Here is a 14,384-nt window from a genome sequence, read left to right as displayed (position 1 = left end):
TATTCATGTGGTTTAAAAAGATTGCTTATTGTGTGTCAACAACCACAAGTTATTTTGATTTACCAGAATTTTAGCATAAACCTGAAATAGTGAGTGAATATACTGAGAGATAAGTCTATCAAATATAAACAATTTTTCAATTATAATAAACTATATCCCATTCATTTCACCATATTGCTGTTCTTATGAGTTACAAAACCTTGCACAAATTACATTGTAATAATAGGAAAAGATCTCTATTTAGGGTTTTTTTTCAAGCGATGGTGCATGAGATTTTTTTGTATATGTATATAGCTGTTGCTTTCTAACTAAGGAATTACACGATCAGAACATACTGCCTGTACACAACCATGTATTCTGCAAGCTCTCTCTGCTCTAGAGCACCATATGTTCCTGTAACCCTGCTCTGTATTTCCACAGCCTGATAGTTTTGACTCTGTTTCACTTTTATTTAGCTGGGCTCTACATATGTTAACTTTTTTCCCAGTGGTCTCAAATACCTCTGATCTTAAATAGGATTGATTCTTAGGTTGAATTCCATTTTTTTTTTCTAGTATGTTTTTAATACTGGTGAGAAAGATAACATAAATATGCATCAGATTCATGGTAGTGTATATACATATATTTTTAACTCTAATAGTAAAATGGATTTTGACAATGGCTTTAATTTATTACTGTGCTAGGTTTTCAGATGGAAGCTTGCCTTGTTTTGTTATCTTGCTATTATGACCTGTTTTCTAATAAGGCAAATGGAAAATAAATTTATTTCCTCACACATCAACTGTGCTCTGGCAACATTTAATATCTTAATGCAAAAAATTTGTAATTGAAAGAAACAATAGTTCTTCCTGTCTGCTGTAGCTGCTGGAACTGGATGACGACAGAGCCAGGTCTGTGAAAGGCAGTGCCAGAAGGACCCGAAGACTGAGAGCTTAGTGTTGCCTTTTGGTGCAGCTTACCAATTCAAACCTATACAATATTGTATTTATCCCCAGTCTTCTGCCTTTTAAAGAGGCTTCATCTAGAATTTTGTTCATACATATCTCAATGGAAACCATGCTTCCTCCTCAGCTGTAATTTTCGGGTATTTTGGTTACACTTCTGCTATACAAACCATATTGCACACTGAGCTATTAACACACAGCATTAATTTAAGCAGTCACCTCCCTGCCAGTTCAGCTATCTGAAATCGCTAATTCTTTGCCTTCCTGAAGAAAGAAAACTCTGCCTCTTGTTTTAAGAGGAATGGGCACCTGTAGATGACAGGAGTTGCTTGAATGGATCCTTGGGGCAGGTAGCCCCTTCCTGTCTAGAGGAACAGAGAGCACATGGTAGCCTGAGAGATAAAAGGATCAGCTATTCGTTTTGTGTGCCCTTTGGATGGAAACAGTATGTTTTAGACCAAAGATCTTTGGTTTGAGTAGCTTCCTTAAATTCTTGAATATAAAAGATCATATTTGGCAAAAGGAATTATCTGTTACTGCCAAATGATTTGTAATTATATATTAAATCTTGAAAACAAAACACTTCTGAAGTGCTCGTTTTGTCAACTGATCAATAAGCCAGGTGAGGAGCTAGAAGGTACAGCTGCAAGTACTTTTAGAACTAAAAGTGAGGAAGTAATACTTTTTAGGTGGATTTAGGTGGAAGACAGTGTGAAGTGCCATTTATTGTATCTCTTCAAAGTCATTGTTTTAAATCTCTTAATTTTTGGTTGCAGACATTTAGACCATCATAGACTATGGGATCCCAATGAATTTGCTGTTTCTTGCTTCAAAATCATCATGTATTCTATACAGGTAGGTTTGCTCTAGGATTGTTTCCCTCCCTCATGTTCTAACATGTGAGACATGGTTAAATGCTTACCTCGTGATGACAGCAGGCAATGGAAAATGTCAAACAAGCCAGAAAATTGCTTCCCCACATTCTTTAAAGGGCAACACTTAAACTTCTCAGATACTAACCCATTGTGATTTGTGACAAGAAGTTATCTGATTCAGTTTGCAGAAGGAAACAGAAATATTAAGGAATCCTCAGAAGAAAGTAGTGTGGAGGTCCTTCAGCAAGTCCTAGAAGAAGAAGCAGCATAGGCAGGCTGATTTGAAATTGTGTCTAATAGATATCTGCTAGGTTGCTTATGTTTTCAGCGCTGTATTGGTTTTAGAACTCAAGAAACATGCAGCTGTATTTATCTAAAATCAACTTTTACCAGTAGGCAACCAACGTATTAAATCTTGGATGGTATTGAGCACAAACACACAAAATATAAAGTGATAACAGAACTCAGGTTCTGGGTATGCATGATTTATCTTACGTCCAGTTTTCTCAAATTATATACCAATGTTTTAAGAACAGTTTAAGTCCTTGAACTGCAAGTGACTGAATAAAGTAGTGGTGAATGCTTCCTTTATTTTTGCACACTTTCCTAGAAATTTTAACTGTTTGATTCTGTATACAGGACTGGATGGACCTCTGTGGTTTCATCTATCCTTTGATATATTTTTAATCCTGTGCTGATTGGAATTTAGACTAATTTGTAAGAATATTGCAAAACAGGAAAAAAAAAGTCCTGAATGTGGCTGAATAGTGTGTCAGTTTATACTAAATAAAAGGTGTGTTTTTTTTTTTTTTTTTTTTTTTTTTTTTTACTTGCCAATGTATATTTTAATAGGCACAGTATTCCCATCATGTAATACAAGAAATACTTGGACACCTTGATGCCCGCAAAAGGGACTCACCGCGGGTCCGTGCTGGCATTATTCAGGTTCTTTTGGAAGCAGTTGCAATAGCTGCTAAAGGATCAATAGGTAAGTCATGTTAAATTAATGGTATCAGATCAAGTAGGTTTGCTTTCAGACTGAATGAAAACAGACATATATTTTTCTAATTATTATCACTGTTGTTCTTTCATTACTCTTTTCTTCTTTTTACTGATAAAACCTACTTGCAAATTGCTGATCAAAATTTCAGTTAGTCAACTGTATGCTTGAATGGTCTTTTGTGGTTTATACCTCTTTGCATCAAAAAATGTAGATTTATTATTGGAGATTTGTGTAAGGCAGCAATTTCTAGTTTGTAACGAGTAAAAGATCAGGAAGACACCTGCTTTGTGCTACAGATTCAGAGTCAGGAGTAGGATGAGGAAAGCTCTCTGAAATGTTACCTCTGAAATTTTACAATTCTGAGCCTATCCTTGCTCTCCTTATAGAAGCCTTGCTTATGTAAACAAGGAGATTTGTGGAGCCTTTTATCATATTATGAGAAGAGCTCATTATTCAGTCCGTTTAATAGACCTGAGTTTTAATAACAAGCTCTAGAATAACTGAAGCATATGTGTCAATATCTGCAGTTATTGACCATAACCACCCATAACTGATGCTTAATTTTAGCAACCAGATTTTTTGAACACTATGTAAAACTCGATGTGTCTATGTAAAACTCGATAGTAATGGAAGAGTCATATGTACATGATTGCTCTTATTCTGCAATAATTCAGAAAAACATAAAGGTGTAGCATATTTCAGAAGTTTCTCTATATCATATCCTTCAAACAGTGCATTTTGCTTGTTTTTAGCAGAAATCAGATTACACTGAAAGCAAGTTCTCTAAAAGGTTAGCTTTTGTTTTCGTAAGGCTTCTCTCCCTCGGCAGCTGCAGTCGTTTTTGTGTGTTGTTTCCAGGCCCGACAGTTCTGGAGGTTTTTAATACCTTGTTGAAACACTTGCGCATCAGCGTCGACTTTGAGCTGGGCGACCGGCGCAGTTCAGCCGGGAGCGCCACCTTCAGCACAAGCTCCAAGGAGAGCGATGAGAGGATTGTCCAGAATGCAATTATTCAAACAATTGGTAAGTAAAAATACACAGGATCGCCTGAAATCCTTCCGTCTCGTGCACTGAGATGGTATTAAAATAGAGCTTGAATTAAAAGTGAATCATGGTGAGGGTGGGATCCGTGACTGCTCTTCTAAATCCCAAGCTTATTTTGTACATTTGTGTCCTAAGAGGCTGCCCTGTTTGTTATTAAGCGAACAGATAACTGAGAAACTCAATGAAGAAGAAAATGTAAGCATTTGGTCAATTTTTGTCCTCTTTATAGTGGACTTTTTAATAAGCATGCTGATTATATTTTGCTCCCTCTTGTAGTCATTTAATACATTTGGTACCACATTATTATTTCTTTTTATGAAAATCATATAGCAGTCTCTATATGGCAACACTTAAATAGGTATTACCCAACAGCTTGTGGAAACCCATGTTCAACATAGCTACAGTGACATCTAATGACCAGTTGTCTTGCTATACAGTATTTTTAAGAGAATGGTAGCAACCGTTTCTATAAATTTCATCAAAACATCTCTTTAAAAGCTTTCCCACTATAGTACTGTTATATATATTTAGATATATATTGCAATGTATTGAAAGAAAAAGAGAAAATGTAAAGGAATACACATCTAAAAGTAATTGAAATTTAATTAAATAATAAATTTAATGATGCAATAAATGATAAGCTATTTCTCACCATTGTAGTAAAACTCAGTTGAAATTAAAGTGTATAAAAAAATCTCAAGTAAAACTTTTTTATTCCTTCAAACTGATTTTGAGATTATTGCTGTAAGGCATAGTTGTTAATAGCTGTATGCTTGTGAGAGTCTGTTTACATACCTTAATACTGAAACAGACCTTAGTTTGTAGAGATACTAGATCTCCAGATAGAATAGAATTTTTATTCTTACTCTCTTGACCTTGTAAATATATTCCTAATGGTTATAAGGCTTCTCTCAGACAGAAGAGCGTGGTATTTCTCTTTCCTGCTGTGCTTTCACTCCATTTTTTGTTTAGGGTTTTTTGGAAGCAATCTCCCGGATTACCAGAGATCAGAGATTATGATGTTCATTATGGGAAAAGTACCTGTTTTTGGGATAACTTCACAGTCGCTGGATACAAGCCATCTTGGGTCTGTATGACCTTCTATGTTTTGAAATTCTAATTATAAACTTAACTTTTCAAATGCTGCAAAACCATGAAGTGGATAAAAAAAAAATAAGAAAAATGGAATGCAAATTTTCACTTGTTAGGGACAATATTAAATGTCACATCTAAACAAAGTAAATGCAATATCAGCAGTATGAACTCTGTCTGCAAACATCTTTCCTAGCATTGTAATCAAACATTTTCTAATTATTTTGCTTATTTTGCTATCTGCATATATGGTATTTCTGGAACTAAATGGCTAATGGCTTACTAATTTTATAACTTAAACGTGTGTTTTATGAATCAGGGAGTTGCTGTAACTGTCACATAACTGCCTAACTGTTTTTTGGTTTTGCCTAGTCTATTCAAAATGGCTTTAAATAAGAAATTCACTGCAGAAGCTAAATAGAAATTTCTACACCTTAGATTTTCCATTTTATACTTAGAAATAAGAAAAAAAGCTATAGATGGATAGACTTCAGCAATAAACTCAAACTTCCTGATTCTGAGTTGATTCTTTTGCTTATAGTATTAATAATTATATTTAAAAGCTACTTTTGCTCAACTTGGGGAAATTAACAGGAGATTGCAGCTATATATCTCAGGTATACATGGAAACTTTATGCCATACATAAACTAGCAGGGGATCAGACTTACTTATGTGACTATCGTTTTCCTGGCTTCTTGGCAACTTGTAATGTAATTTAAAACTTACCATGCCCCAGCAATATGGGCAGTAATCATCCGTGGAAAATATGAATCTGTCCATGCTATGCAATCCTAAGTTATTAAGCAGGTATTTGGATTCTGTACTTGGACTACCAGTTGGTGTTATTTTCCCTCTGTGCCCCCTTCCCCCCCAGTTTTCCAATTTACCTTGAGGGGATCCCTTGTCAGCTTGGAGCTGAATATTTAGTATTTTCATATATATGCATGTGTCATTCTAAAGAAAGCAGGCTTTGACTGGTGGTACAGTCTAGCATTGCTTATCTGAAAACTTGGTCTCTGCTACACAAGACAATTGGATGATGCTACCAGCCGCATGTGTTCAGGGTTATATTCGGTGAAAACAGAAGTTTCTTCAGCAATGCGGAAACTTTTGTAAAGAAGCTTGCTCTGTTTTCATGCTGTTTGGTGGATAGAGGGTTTTGCACATCAGAGAAAAAAAAAAAAAAAAAAAAAAAAACAGTTCTCTTACTTGCTAGAAAAAGTCTCCTTGGATGGAGCAATTTAGTCCAAATACACTTTAATCCTTGCAAGAACAGCGTTTATGTGACTACATACCGATGGGTATTTAACTTCTTTTAGTAGCAGCAGATGGAAGATGAGAATGGAGGAAGCACAAGCTGCGTCTTGTTCCGTGTGCCTTCCTGTGATACAAGAACTCAGCAGTTCTTTGAATTTTTCATGCTAGCTTTGGAGCTCACTTTCTTTTGAGGCTCAAAGTTTCAGTATCTTACTGAACAAAATGTCCTGGTTTCTTAACAGACTCAATAGCACTTTAATTCAGAAAAAAATCTGAGCACTGATGCTTCAGGAAATGAAACTCAGCGTGTGTCGGGTGAGCATTTTAGTTAACGGAAGGTTTTTTTTACTTTCCATATGGAAAGTTTTAGATCTGGTCCACGTACAACATATATAAAAAGTGATATATGTATTTCTTAACCCTTGATGTAAATATTCCATTTAGAAATGCTTAGTTATTGTACCTCATTTGGAGATGTTTGCCCCTTATTTGGGATCATTCCACACTGCCCTTCCACAATAACTTTATTCTATTGTCAAAAAAAAAAAAGTTGTCACGAGAATGATGTCTGCAATAGAGTAGTATTATGAAGATATGCAAAGAAATTAATTTTCATTTTTTTCTGATTGTAGAGACTTGGGAACTAGGAGGATTCAGATCATGTTACTGAGGTCTTTGCTTATGGTAAGCCTCTTCATTCAGTACGTTATAAGCACAGTGTTTCACTGTATGTACATGTAAGTATAGTTCTATTCTGTATTATGAAATTAAGTATATGTTTTTATTAAGTAGGTCTTTAGCTATACTGAATAAAATTTGCCAGCTTTTTAGTAGTTGTGTTACAAGCAATTCAGGAAATATTCTTCCATATTATAGAGAACTGCAGATGCAAGAAAAGATGAATGGGTGGAGTTGACTAGTCCTGCAACCAGTGGTAGCAACATCAAACTGAAATTGCTTTTATCATTGGCATTAGGAAAGCTCTACCTCGTAAAATTGATAATATTTTTACAGTGTAGGAATGGATGCCGATCGCCAAGCCTAAGATATCATGTGTTGACTTCCTGGTATTTCTCAGTTTCTTGTGAATTATATAAATGTATTATCATGAATACGGTTTTCAAACCTTAGCCTACAAATGGTGCTCTGAAAAGTAGCAGTTAGGATTAAGAGTTTGGAGAATTCTTGAAAATTATACTTTAACCATATTTGCAAGGACTCAAGGAGTTTCATTTGCTAATACTTTGTACAACACCAGTACTGAACAACATACAGAGGTTTTATATAATTGGTATAGCTAAGTTCTGTTGTTTGATGGAGTTATCCTAGAGACTTGGTTCTTCTTGAGGTTTCAGTGTAAGAAACTATATTCAAAAAGCACTTGTCAGGAACTTCCTGAACTGCAATTTTAACCCTCACATCGGCACTCTTCGGGCCTGATAGTAATTCCAGTAGACGTATATTATATTGCTCACCAAAAAATACTCTCAGTAACAATAGTATCACAAATTGGAGGATATAGTTAATTTGTTTGTGTAGTCGTCTTTTGTTCTCATGGCATGAATGTGTCATGGGAGTTTAACTATTTTTTCCACAAGTCTCTGGGTTTATTCTGAAATCAGGAGGCATGTCCTAATGGTAAGAACCAGAACTCAGTACTAAAGGAGGATGTTGTACGCAGAATTCTGGGCTATTTTGTTGCAGAAGCTGAAAACTGTTTAGTGCCTGAGAAGGAGGAAATTGTATGATTAGTATTTCAGGACTAAAGCAGTAAAATGCCCTTCTGGAAAATGAATTTCTATCTCTGTTTTGCCATGAAATTTCTGTGTAGTGCTAGGCAAATCAATTAAACTGTTATTTTCAGGTCAGAATAGGAAGTCCTGAATTCTGACTCAAGTAGGCCTGAAGCTTCACAGCTGTAGGTTAGTAATAGAAAACATGTTGGAAGGGACCTCAAAGGGTCATCTTATACAGTGTCTTTGTTTGAGATGGATCAGCTCTGCCTACACTGTCTCTGACAGTATTTATCTGGCAAGTCCTAAAACTTTCTGTTGAAATCAGTGAAAACTTTTTTTTGATCACTGAAGTGATACAGCCTGAAGTAGCCATGAGGGATTCAAGTTATGCCTATAAAATAATGGAGTATTTTTGAGCTTAAATTTTGTTTTGGCTCCTCTTTTATAAAGTGAAGATGCAGATTGCAGAAAAGATGTTGGAAGAAGCAAAGCTTTCTTGGTGGTATGTTAAGATGTCATTTGCACATATACATAATAGAGAATTGGAAATTGCTGAACCCTGTGTGTTCTGTGTACTGAACCGAACACTCTTATTTGTGTCTTTTAGAGAAGAATAATACTGATAATGTAATCAGTCTGTAATTCTTACAGTGTAATAATGACTTGCATTAAATATAACTCCAACATTGAACAGGTGACTTCAGGATACAAAGCAACAGCTATTACTAATGCCCTTCCTGCCCCATTTCTGGACCCACTATTGTCACCTTCGCTTATGGATGACTCTGAGCTAAGGCAGCTGGTGTTGGAAGTACTGCATAATCTCATTGATCGACATGACAACAGAGCAAAGCTCAGAGGAATACGGTATTTTTTGTTTGTTTGTTTTGACATAGGTGAAATTCTAGTTTAATATCCGAATACTAAGTAATTTAGGCTTTTAAAATTGTTCCTAGATATTAAATGCAAATGTGCTGTGATAAATGCACAGTGCCCTTAGTGCATTTGTTGATGGAAAGAGTTTCATGGGTAAGCCTTAATGCATGATACATTAAAGTATCATTCCAAATACCTGCTAATTTAACTGACTCTGTCTGCTATCTGTTTTGTAGAAGACAAAATATTGTATTTTAAGGAGGAGATGAGGGGCATTTGTGATTGTCATAGTTGTATTTATGGTTTCCCTGTTCAACTGGAATTTAAACGTTCTGTTAAACATGAATAATTAGAGTGGAAATTGCTTCAAGTCTTGTTTAAACAATTTGTATATCTCACAGACCCTCCGTTGCAACCTCTTTTTACTGAAATGCCTTTTTGCTTTCCTTTGTAGGATAATACCGGATGTTTCTGATCTAAAGATAAAACGAGACAAAATTTCTAGGCAAGATGTAAGCTTCATGAAAAAGGTAATAGAAAGAAAATGTTAGATTTTCCATCTCGAAAGAAGATAAAGTAATTGGACCTGTAGCTTTGCTTTTGTTTTGCAATTCTGTTACAAATTGTTAAGATGATTAGCAAGTATTTTATTCAAATCTCAAACATGGAATTTGAATTTAGTGTATATCTAAACCATGATTCGGAAAGAGCTCCGTATAGTTGGACCTCTCTAGAGCATTTAATTTATGTTCAGTGTTACTGTTTTATAAAGAGTTGTTTTTTTTTTTTTAATAAAAGCTGAATTAACGTATAAACTCAGTTTATGGTAGTAGTCTTTCTCTGCTGTGACATATTTCATGTGTGTTCAGATCATTATTTAAAAGACTTATTTAAAAATCTGCTAGCTGCGGGGTCTGTGAGGTAAAGATATCTCTGAAGAAAAACAGTGTCTGCATATCAGATTTGGTCTTTTTTTGATATCTGAAATTAGGTGAAGCTCTACAAGATATAGGCACTAAACTGTTTTAATCTGAATCTACCTCTTCCAAACCAGTGTTTTCTCTCTATTTTAAATTAACTGAAGATAATAATGGTAGCCAGTGTCTTGCTAGGGAAATATTTCCCTAAGTTACCTGTTTGAAATAGCTGTCATGGCTCATGGCTGTGAACTAGTTATATGACTAAGCATGTACATGTATGTTTATGTTTTTAATTCTCTAGCCAAAATGATCAGACATCAGTTAGCCCTGCTTGAGGCTAGATGACACTTAAACGTCCCTTCTAACCTAAATTACTATGTTTATTTATTTATTTATTTTTATTATTACAGCATGGTCAGCAGCTGTACAGACACATCTACTTAGGCTGCAAGGAAGACGACAATGTCCAAAAGAACTTTGAGCTTCTCTATACATCTCTAGCTCTTATCACTATTGAACTAGCAAATGAAGAAGTAGTCATTGACCTCATCCGATTAGCTATTGCTTTGCAGGTATGATTCTGAATTAGCATTGAGATCACCAATTAATAATTTCTATTTGTGAATAGTTATGAATATTTTTGCTTGTTTGCATTATTAGTCTTTAAATTGGGAATTACATCATTCAGACCTAATATCATTTTAAGGATGTGCAGTATGTACATAATAGTTATTAAAAGGGACCCTTGGACTAATCAGGTATAGAAGATGCAGAAGGTATACTTAAGAGATGTAGAACAATATTATGGCTTCAGCTTGGGAAGCATTAGAGATGCATCATCTGCACTTTGATCTCATGTGTTGTCTCTGGAAGGCTGGCAAGTTAATTCCAGCAATAAGACTACCAAATTTTGCATAGGAAGATAAATCTTGTTACATATCTGTGTAAAAGGAAATTGTCAGTGAGGTTAAATTGTGGTGTGTAAGAAGGCTGATAATCAGCTGAATTGCCGCTCCTAACCCCAATACAGGAGACTGAGCAGGATATGTGAATATATGGCTTTGTTCAAACTCTAACCTTCAACAGTCTCAGGTTGGTTTTCTCAAAAATGCGGAGAGCTAGTCCAAGGTCAGAAGAATTCTTCAGTTGTCAAAGCTGGGAAATATGCATGAAAAGAAAAAACCTAAATGGCTGCGTGAAGACGATAAGTTTGAGGTGTAACTTTATATTTTGTTAGCTCATTCACTGGGGCTAAAATTATAATTAAGAACCTAAACATGCATTTTAAACAAGACTAGCTGCACAGTATCTTTGGGAAGCTTAAAAGGTACTTATTTAGATGATTTTCTTTGGAAGACTTTCCTACATTTGTTTTACATAGTTTATTTGGCATCTGCATTGTAAAATAGTTTTCCTAAAGTATCGCTTTTACAGAAGAGATGAGCAAATGTGGAGTGTGTGAGCTGGAAATACAAAAGAATCAAGCTGATGTAGAATAAAAGGTGACTAAAAGACATCCTGAGCAGTCATTTTGACAACAATGTTGCTTTTTGCCTTTTTCTGCTTCCTGGTCTCTAAAAAACAGTTCTTACCCACCTACTACTGTAGTAATATTAAAAATATTCGTTAAATGCTGCCATGTATGGTTTAGTACTGTTGATTCACCACAGTGATTTTTTTTTTTTTTTTTTTAACTAATGGTTTCAACTTTCCTGAAAAAAGTTTAAATAGTGGATGATCATTATGGGCATCTTAAGGTCCAGAGATTATCAGTCATTACTAGATGCTCTCTTCCTACAAAACAAAATTCTCTTGCCTGGAGAGAAGATTGAGAGGGGATCTGATTGATACATGTAAATACCTGAGGGGAGAATATAAAGAAGATGGGGCCAAACTCTTCCCAGTGGTGGCCAGTGATAGGACAAGGGTGAAAGGTATAAATTAAAACACAGGAAGCTCCATCTCCATGTGAGGAAGAACTTTCCTGTGAGGGTGACAGAGCCCTGGACCTGGCTGCCCTGCTTGAGCAGGACTAGATGGTCTCTAGAGGTCCCTTCCAATCTCAACCATTCTGTGATTCTGTGAAAATCTGACTCTGTGAGGAGTCTAATTCCTCCTCTTAGTGCTTGGAGCCTTCAGGTTCTCTAACTCCAGATCAATGTTTACCTAATTCAGGAGCTAAACAATCATGCCAATATTGTACACAGAAAGTATTAAATGCCAAGAAATACTAGATAGTCATTATGTATCAGCTAATGTTATTGTTACTACAATTGTTACTACTTCCCTATATTCAGAACAACCTGTGAACCTTGGGGTGTTTAATTTGTCCTTTACATTTCAGGACATGGCAATCATAAATGAGGATAATCTGCCAATGTTTAATCGTTGTGGGGTCATGGCACTGGTTGCAGCATATCTGAACTTCCTCAGTCAGATGATTGCGGTCCCTGCCTTTTGTCAGCATGTCAGCAAGGTAACACATAACTAAATAACTTCAGCCACTTGGCACAGTGTGTCTTATTGCAAAATGAATAAATAGATTTTCATGTAATTGCTTGTGTTCTGTGACTTCGTGTGTTAATGAGGAACATGGTGGTAGCATAATATAACTAACAAAATTTTGCATAACAGGTAAAATAGGTGAAAATATTGTCTTTTATTTCAAGTCTTCATTTTGCTTGCATCGTTTCTGTTTCATATTGTTTTTGAAGCAATTGCCCTTACAGCTAGCTATATATGACACTTTCCTCAAAAAAAGCATAATTTTAAGAAAGTTAAGCAAATCTTCACCCAGCCTTTATATTAAGAAATGACTGTATTTGCACCCCCTGACACTGCTGCTTGTCTTCTGTGTCTAATGACATTACCTGCTGACTCTTAACCTTATCCCCAGAACATTCTTTCACAGTATAGCTGTTTTACTTAGTCCATTATATATAGCAGCATAAACAAAATCCCCTTTCTGTGTAAGAATTTCCAGCCTCACTGGCTTTGTTGAAACAGTGCTGACATACACCGGATCATGAGAACTAGAGTCTTAGTTCATCATCTTCAGTTAAAAGACATCACCCAATGTCTCATTTGTGCCGAGGTAGATGTTAGTGAATTATTTAATCTGCAGCAGAACTTCAGGCTCAGCTTGTTCACTGGAGGAGATAAGTATGGAAGTATTGCATTTTTATTATTTGTCTTGTTTTGCAGGTCATTGAAACCAGAAGTTTGGAAGCACCTTATTTTCTGCCAGAAACAATTTTCAAAGACAAATGCAAGTAAGTAGAACTCAGTATGTTGATTAATTAACTGCCTATCCTAGTGACTACCTACTAAACGGCTATAGTTGTATTGAAAGTTATACATCTTTGAAATAGGTTGTGTCTGTGAAATGCATTATGGAGACTTAATAATGTACCAGATAGAATAAAATCAAGCACTAAAACGTATAAAAAAAATATTGTTTTTTGGCCTTTATTTTATTGCAGTCAGAAATGCTTGCATCTGTACCATATGATGCTTGTTCTAAGTGTTGATAAAGTCAAATATATTTTACTTGTAGTTTGAAATTTTCTGTCAATCAGAGAGCATATTTCCTAAATATTAGAATAGGTAAGGAATGTATTTCAGTTGATCAAGATGTGTTAAGGTAACTTAAAATATGGTGGAGTTGTTCAGTGGACTCACTTTGAAGTGCACATCCCTTTTTAAATAGCTGAACAAATTTTATTTTCATCAGAGTATCACCAATCTTTATTGTTGCTTTTCTTCCTCTCTTCTTGAGGCTTTTTCTTGTTGCTTGTAAACTTTGGAAGAATATTTCACTCCATGAAAAAATCATTGTTGTTAGATAATAACCTTAAATATGTATTTTAACAGTCTTCCAAAATCCTTAGAGAAGCATGAAAAAAGTTTATTTTTCCTCACAAACAAGATTGCAGAATCATTAGGCGGCAGTGGATACAGTGTGGAAAGACTGTCAGTTCCATATGTGCCCCAGGTCACAGGTAAGTGATGATTAGTGGCAAAACTTCTATGTACCGGTTAAGAGTGCTTTCCTAATGCCTTGCTTGTCACCACATCAAACAACATACAATTTTCTTGGCAAGTAGTGAAATTGTATCATTACATAATGATGCTATGAGTTATTGGTTTATTGTTCAGATATTTCAACTTCATATGTCTCGAGCCCGCCTAAATTCTTTTTGAAGAAGCCTTTGCTTTCTAAAAAAGACTTGGAAGGACACTAGCCATTATGACTGTGTTTCTTTATTAACTTGAGCTAGCAGGGAAGGCAGGGCTATAGAAGTCAATATATTTTGTGCTTTTTTGTAGTCACTGGAGGGAATATATCCCATCCTGATTCACATGCTCTTGCCATCTTACTTTGTGCTGGCTGGCGTTACTTGCATTAGCAGAATTCTCAATGAGCAGGTGTTATTTTAATCAAGAATTCTATGTTTGCCTTAACTGGCTGTCTGTGGCTCTCAAGCTACATGTGAGGTAACACACTGAAGGTCAAGTATATCTGAGGAAGATTTGTGGGAGTTCTTGTTACTTCCAATCTGTAGCCTAAGTCAAAATTCCTTCTAGGAAAATGATTTTTGTCTTCTGTAGATTGTATTTACATAGACAGATTGTA

The 14,384-nt window shown here is 35.4% G+C and overlaps 1 protein-coding gene across 5 annotated transcripts in view; it reads left to right on the top strand.

Moving 5' to 3' along the window:
• Positions 1 to 14,384, top strand: part of EFR3A (EFR3 homolog A) — a 58,102-nt gene that overhangs the window by 33,408 nt on the left and 10,310 nt on the right. For all 5 annotated transcript variants that reach the window (XM_010212415.2, XM_010212411.2, XM_010212413.2 and 2 more), the window contains 11 exons: positions 1,721 to 1,799; positions 2,672 to 2,807; positions 3,681 to 3,845; positions 4,839 to 4,953; positions 6,849 to 6,900; positions 8,647 to 8,819; positions 9,283 to 9,358; positions 10,159 to 10,320; positions 12,093 to 12,224; positions 12,953 to 13,020; positions 13,622 to 13,749. In XM_010212415.2, the coding sequence (XP_010210717.2) occupies positions 1,721 to 1,799; positions 2,672 to 2,807; positions 3,681 to 3,845; positions 4,839 to 4,953; positions 6,849 to 6,900; positions 8,647 to 8,819; positions 9,283 to 9,358; positions 10,159 to 10,320; positions 12,093 to 12,224; positions 12,953 to 13,020; positions 13,622 to 13,749 (1,286 nt within the window). The remainder of the gene's footprint in view (positions 1 to 1,720; positions 1,800 to 2,671; positions 2,808 to 3,680; positions 3,846 to 4,838; positions 4,954 to 6,848; positions 6,901 to 8,646; positions 8,820 to 9,282; positions 9,359 to 10,158; positions 10,321 to 12,092; positions 12,225 to 12,952; positions 13,021 to 13,621; positions 13,750 to 14,384) is intronic.

Source organism: Tinamus guttatus, unplaced genomic scaffold, assembly GCF_059628265.1.
Source record: "Tinamus guttatus ecotype Peru unplaced genomic scaffold, ASM5962826v1 Tinamus_guttatus_pri_ptg000038l, whole genome shotgun sequence".
In the NCBI taxonomy this organism is placed as follows: domain Eukaryota; kingdom Metazoa; phylum Chordata; class Aves; order Tinamiformes; family Tinamidae; genus Tinamus; species Tinamus guttatus.
The sequence above is the reverse complement of the archived record's forward strand: the minus strand, read 5'-3'. Positions and strand labels throughout refer to the sequence as shown.